Source organism: Arachis ipaensis, chromosome B10 (assembly GCF_000816755.2).
Source record: "Arachis ipaensis cultivar K30076 chromosome B10, Araip1.1, whole genome shotgun sequence".
Lineage (NCBI taxonomy): Eukaryota > Viridiplantae > Streptophyta > Magnoliopsida > Fabales > Fabaceae > Arachis > Arachis ipaensis.
Window position 1 is genome coordinate 133,103,700 of NC_029794.2, and position 6,128 is coordinate 133,109,827.

The 6,128-nt window shown below is 32.6% G+C and overlaps 1 protein-coding gene across 11 annotated transcripts in view; it reads right to left on the minus strand.

The window, feature by feature from the left end:
* Positions 1-6,128, minus strand: part of LOC107622331 (transcription factor IIIB 60 kDa subunit) — a 15,178-nt gene that overhangs the window by 5,702 nt on the left and 3,348 nt on the right. The window contains exons 1-11 of one of the 11 annotated variants that reach the window (XM_021114392.1): positions 6,006-6,122; positions 5,112-5,261; positions 4,911-4,992; positions 4,032-4,107; positions 3,597-3,679; positions 3,385-3,461; positions 2,976-3,032; positions 2,736-2,848; positions 1,629-1,708; positions 1,409-1,525; positions 376-456 (exon numbers count right to left, since the gene is read on the minus strand). In XM_021114392.1, the coding sequence (XP_020970051.1) occupies positions 376-456; positions 1,409-1,525; positions 1,629-1,708; positions 2,736-2,848; positions 2,976-3,032; positions 3,385-3,461; positions 3,597-3,679; positions 4,032-4,107; positions 4,911-4,992; positions 5,112-5,173 (828 nt within the window). In that variant the 5' untranslated portion in view covers positions 5,174-5,261; positions 6,006-6,122. Of the gene's footprint in view, positions 1-375; positions 457-1,408; positions 1,526-1,628; positions 1,709-2,735; positions 2,849-2,975; positions 3,033-3,384; positions 3,467-3,596; positions 3,680-4,031; positions 4,108-4,910; positions 4,993-5,111; positions 5,262-5,950; positions 6,123-6,128 lie in introns of those variants that run through there. The other 10 variants (XM_016324187.2, XM_021114391.1, XM_021114393.1 and 7 more) reach the window with 10 other exon arrangements.

Here is a 6,128-nt window from a genome sequence, read left to right on the forward strand (position 1 = left end):
TAAGTAAAATTACACTTCTCATATCTCTATAAAAATTAGACCCAACCATTTGTTAAAATCACCTATATCGAAAATCATTTATCCTAAATTTTTATAAATTGAACAGAAATAAGACTAAATCTAACAACATATATTCATATATGTTTTAAACTTTTATATTACCAGCAATTTTGATCTATAAAAATATATATTATATGATTTTAGACAGATGTGAAATTTTATAGACATGATCATATGTATAATTTTCTTATCCAATAGTAAGTTTTGTAAAAAATTACTTCAATAAAAGGTTATTCAACAGTGTAACATCCATTTAAGCTACACCGATGTCATTGGATCCTAGCTCAAAGAATAACAGGGAATAAGAAACGTTACTGTCAAGCTAGCAGACTCTGTATTCTCAAACTCTACCAACCGCTTAGTCAAAGTTGCTTCACATATATGGACGATTCTTAGCTATGTTCAAAATAGCAAATCAAACAAAAAATTACATCAGTAGAGAATTAGTAAAGCTCCAGTAAGAACCACTGAAATTTAGAACTGTCATAGAAAATGAGGAAGAAAAATCCATAGGCAAGTGTATAACTAGTCTAAGCATAAGAATCTAGCCATTTGTTTTTGCTAAACTAAAGTGATCAATGTTATCAAAAATAAAAATGCTTAAGTGATAATGAAAATCCAAGGAACAAAATTATGAATCTGAATCATAGCACCACTGGTTTGTATACATGAAGCCATCCAGCATTCAAGTTTTTTTGGAAAAATGAATAAAAATAAAAAGCACATTAATCACTTAACGGAAAGGGAAAAAAATGCTAGTTCCAAAGAAATTAAGAAAAAGTCAACCAATCCAAAGTAACTCATTGAAACAAAAAAGTCTAATGCAAATGAAAGAAGTGCTCTAATAGGAACCATTAGCCAACAATATTCCACAACTTCATTGTGGATGAAACATTATAAAATATAATAAAACACACATACAGAGAGAAGAGAAAGAAGGTACAACTAAACAGCAACTAAAACATCAAAGCTTAAAAAACAATTTTAACTAAGATAAATAAGTGATCAAATAAATAAGCAACTTCAAAAGTCAAGCATAAAGTCGTTTAGCCACCCTACACATTATAAATGCCCAAAAAAAAAAAAAAAACTCCGCACTGCTACAGTACAAGATCTTGAATAAAAGCAGAAATATTATTGGAGGAAAGAGAGAGAATCAGAGAAGTACAAGAACAGTGTGACCTGACTTCTGAGGAAAAGAAATCCTCTTCAAATAAAGAGTAGAGGAAATTGGGAAGAAAGAACAACCAAGAAAGCCTCAAGGAAAATAAAATGAAAACAAAATTGAAAGACACTTTCCGTGACATAAAATTAAAAATCAATCACAAGGTAGAAAATGAAAACTTACAATGTCTGACTTAGAGCACTTAAAACCATTTGCAAGAGCAGACATATATAATGCTGCACCACATAATCCGCTTGGCTTTCTCCCTGTCTGTTTTTCAAACATTAGCAATATTACCACCAGCAGAAGAAGAAAGATTTCAACGCCAAAGGAACAGATGTGAATACCTCGAAAACAAATAAATAAATAAAATCAGGAAAAGGCCAGTTCACCATCAAGTTACCTGCATCCAGTCACGTTTCATGCTAGCAATAATACTCAGCGCGGTTTCAGAGACAACCAAGTTCCTTTCCTTTAACAAATCTGCATGCAACTCAATATAGTTACATTTACTTGTTCCAAAAACAATTAGGACAGAAATTAAAAGAGTATTTTAAACCAAATCCAATACATCTTTGAGATATTCTCATCTACTCTACAGTCTGTACATACACACTTCTACCAATGTCTACAATTCACAGTAATAAAAGTGGTTTATTAGAAAAAGGGTTAATAAATAACTTTCCCTTTGATTTTTACTTCTTATACAACACTAAAATAGAGGGACATCATTCAGTAAAAAATAAAAGTTTATATTGGCCAAAACACTGGCCATAGAATAGTCTAAGAAGAATAATTATAAAAGATGAAAAGGAACAAAATTTTACCACCCATTTATATGGTACTATATATTATGCAGTAGAAAGCCAACAAAGTAGTGTCAATACAGTAAGGATGAGAATACCATATTGGATGAATGGATCCCCCAAATTGAAAGGATTAGAAATGAATGAATTAGAGATGATAAAATTAGGGTAACAACTATCCTATAAAAGTTGGAAAATCTCTCCTTAAAAACAGTTTCGGCATGGATGGAGAAAGATTATAGAAGCCCAAGAATGAAAAAATGATAGAAGATAGCCCAATAACTAAAGGTTGATAAAGGACTATCAGCAAAACTATTGAAAAAGAATTTCAAATTCAAACTATAGAAATGATTTACAAAAAGACACTGTGATATCATCTTATCCATGTAGCCAACCCTACCAAATGAGACAAGACTTAGTTGTTTAGTCCTTCCACACTGCTCCTGTCCCTTTTAGTTTGAATGTCAATACTGAACAATCTTTAAAGATGAATTCTTTGGCATACAACAATGTTGCAGCACTGGCAAGTATTAAGGATGCCTATCTTCTTTCTTAAGTTACAGGTAAAAATAAAAAATAAAAAACACTCCCATCCTCAATTTGAAAAATTTGCAATATTAATCTGCTTCAGATAACCTACATCGTGCAATTTAATGAGATAATACTATGCACTCTACATTTCATTGATCTAAAGCGATACTTACTATTTGTGTATTTATAAATAAAAAGACTGGGATCAACAGGCTTCTGAACAATTGGGTGCTCTTCGAGCCTTAATACTTTACACAGCTGTAAAAAAACTGCACCTAGAACATAACTGCATCACAGTCATTAACAACAACAATATTCAGAGACACATTAAGATAAATCAAGAATAAAAAAATAAGGGTAAAAATATAAAGGCAATGCCAGGCACATCCAATGGAAAAAAGAGGTATACTCACACATTTATCCTTAAATAATTTGAAAAATCAATGAGAAGGTATGGCTTATTATTTTCCCTGAAAGAAACATAGTTTCAGCATAAATTTAAAATATTACAAGAATGTGGATATGATAAGATTAGACTCATTAACACCATGATAAGGGAACACAAAAAAGAATGGCACTAAACTAAAATCATGATGCACCAGAACCATAGTCACAAAGTACTATAGGCCATGTGTAAGTCATGAACCTATGATTTCACTAAAAACACATGCTTGGATGAGCGAATAGTAGGGATACTAACATAAGTGTTTTTTTTTGGAGAGAGAGAGAGAGAGAGATGACCAGTGAAGGAATCAATATATATCAATAGAGATATTAGCATGCTACTTAGCTTAAAGCTATAGCATACGAGAGATAACTTACCGGAATGCAATATAAAGACAAGCAGCCTGCACTTGCTCTGATTTACGTCCCCGGGTAAAATTCCGCTCAAGTGCTATCTTCACTAGGCATACACAAGGATTCAATAATAAAAATTTTCGACCAAAGAAAATTAAACAGAGAGAAAATTTCGAATGGATGAGGAATGATAGAAATTAAGTCTAATATCAATTAAGTTAAAAAAAGCTACATACTCTATAAAAGGCCACAGCTTGCACGGTCATGTTATCATCGTTCACTCCAAGGCCATAACTTAAGTATTTGATCTCCTCAAAAGCTACAATCAAGAAAAAAAAATGGCATTTAAGAAGACAAGACATAAATGGTAACTAATTTTATTATCTTTAAACATAATCATTAGAAAAAAAAACATTCAAACTTCTTTAGACATGTTCTCTATAAAATGTTCATCACATGCTGACACTATCATCAGCAGTGGCTGTTGGATGGTACTATAGATGTTAAATTTCGTTTCTCAGCATAAATGTAATTGCACCACAAACTTAGAGAAGATAAATAGAAAAAAAAAAGTTTAAATAAAATGTGAATATAAGTAATAGGACCTGAAAGAACTAAAGCTATAACAATGACAAGATTTGATAGTGAAAAATCTGTAGCAAAAGAAATACCTCTATCTATAGTCCTTTGACGTGAGGCAGAGAATTCGCTTTGAATTGTTCTGACATAATGGCCAGATAATTGGCTCTATGTGGAGCAACAAAATAAAGAACCATATGAGGGAACAATGAAAGATATCAACATAAACAATTGTGTAAAGAAAGAAACAAATAAATAAAACACAAAAGTTATATTTCAAATTTTGAAACACATTTAGTGAGTGTTTCTCATGTGACAGCCTAAAATCTTCAGTTCAAATGTAAGATATACCCATGATTATTTGAAACATTGTTGATTAAGAGAAGAACAGAATGTGCTACAATAATCCCATTTCCATACCCATTTCTCCTTTGGCACTTTGAGTCACACTATATCATCAAAATCACCACAAAGGGAAAAAAAGAACTAGGAAATTTCTCTCATACCATTCCTTTTTTTTCACACGGTATCAATGCCTACTATGAATTTCAATTGGTGCACAGTATCTGTTCTACTACCCATCTTGTTTCGACTTTAAAAAATACCAAGCTACTTTGGCACTCATGTTACAATTAAATGTGCTGTCTTATAATAAAGATCTCATACTATAGTTTGAATATTTAATGACAGTGAAAGAAGAGGCAAACTTTCAGATTGCCCTTATAACAGCACAATAAGTATTAAAGAAAGAATGTAACTTTTCGAGTTATTCCATCCCCTAGTCTTCCCAGTTGCCCAACAGTAAAATACAGCAGAAAAAACAACAGAATAAGAAAGAAATAAACAGCCAAATTTTAGGAAAGAAATATTAAAATAGATACGGAGAGTGTTAAACATCAAAGCAATGGGTATAGTTAAGATTCAATTTCATTAATCCCCCTAGAAACCACTAAAATATTCCTTTGCCTTACCTGTCCAGATGAATTTTTCACAAATGTGGCCTCTTCAGAAAAAAGATAATCTTGCAACACCTTACCACATGTGCCACAACATCTGATAATAATAACCACACAGGTCAAAAATAACAACTATAAAAAAATAAAATAAAAATAAAATTTAGTTCTAAATTGAATAAATAAGTTAATGAAAATCTTGCAGTGTACAATACTCACAAAGAACCATAATCAGTTCTCAACGCACTAACATTTTGGACACAGTGATCACAATACACCATTATTCGTCTTGTCCTTTTATTTCTTTTTCTGGTCAAATAGAGCTCTTTGCCACACTTCTTTACCAATAAGATAAAAACAAATATAAATCTGCAAAATCAGTGATGGAAATATTTTAATCAGTAATTTTAAAAGGAGGCATAAACTGATGAAAGAACCCACCAAAAAACAAACGACAGTAAAAGAGAATCCAAGAGTTTGAGCTTATTGGTTACTGTCTCAAATACAAATATAGACATGGAGCTACACATGGTAGCAAGGAAACAGAGACAGATAGAGACACCGGGGGACTAAAATACAGTCTCAATGTGCATATTCAAAACCAAGGACACTAGTTGTCTCCGTTGTCCTTCATTCCAAACAGAACAAAACTGGTTTGAGTACAAAGAGGGAAAAAGGATAACCATCTAACAGCCTATGCTACATACATAAGGGTACGGTACCAGCCTATGCTAAATACAAGAAAATCACAATTTCCATTATATGAAAAAGAACCTCACATGATAATTGAGGACACACACTAGCTTCCCAACATTGCATCTAAGAATAAGCAAATACAAGCCTTGAGATATTGTTCAGTGCAAATATGCGGCAAACATTCAAGAACAATTAACAAAAAAACTCTAACAGCCACTAAAATCAGGATGATATCAACGTAACAGGGTCAAACTGCACTAGAGACATGAACAACAAACAAGAACCAGTGAATCACTCATCACGTCACATCACATAATATGGTCAAGCTAAACATATTAAAAAAGAAAAATAAAAGAGCTAACATCTGAGCAATTGTATTAACCGAGAAAAGCAGAAGGATTTGCTGGAAGCGGTTACCGGAGAAGAAGGCGGTAGCTATGGTCGGTGGAGTTGAGAAGATGTGGCGGAGATGGTGTGGGATGCGGTAGTTTTTTGGGAGTGGGGGGTTCGGGGTCTGTCCGAGAGAGAATAGGATTTGGG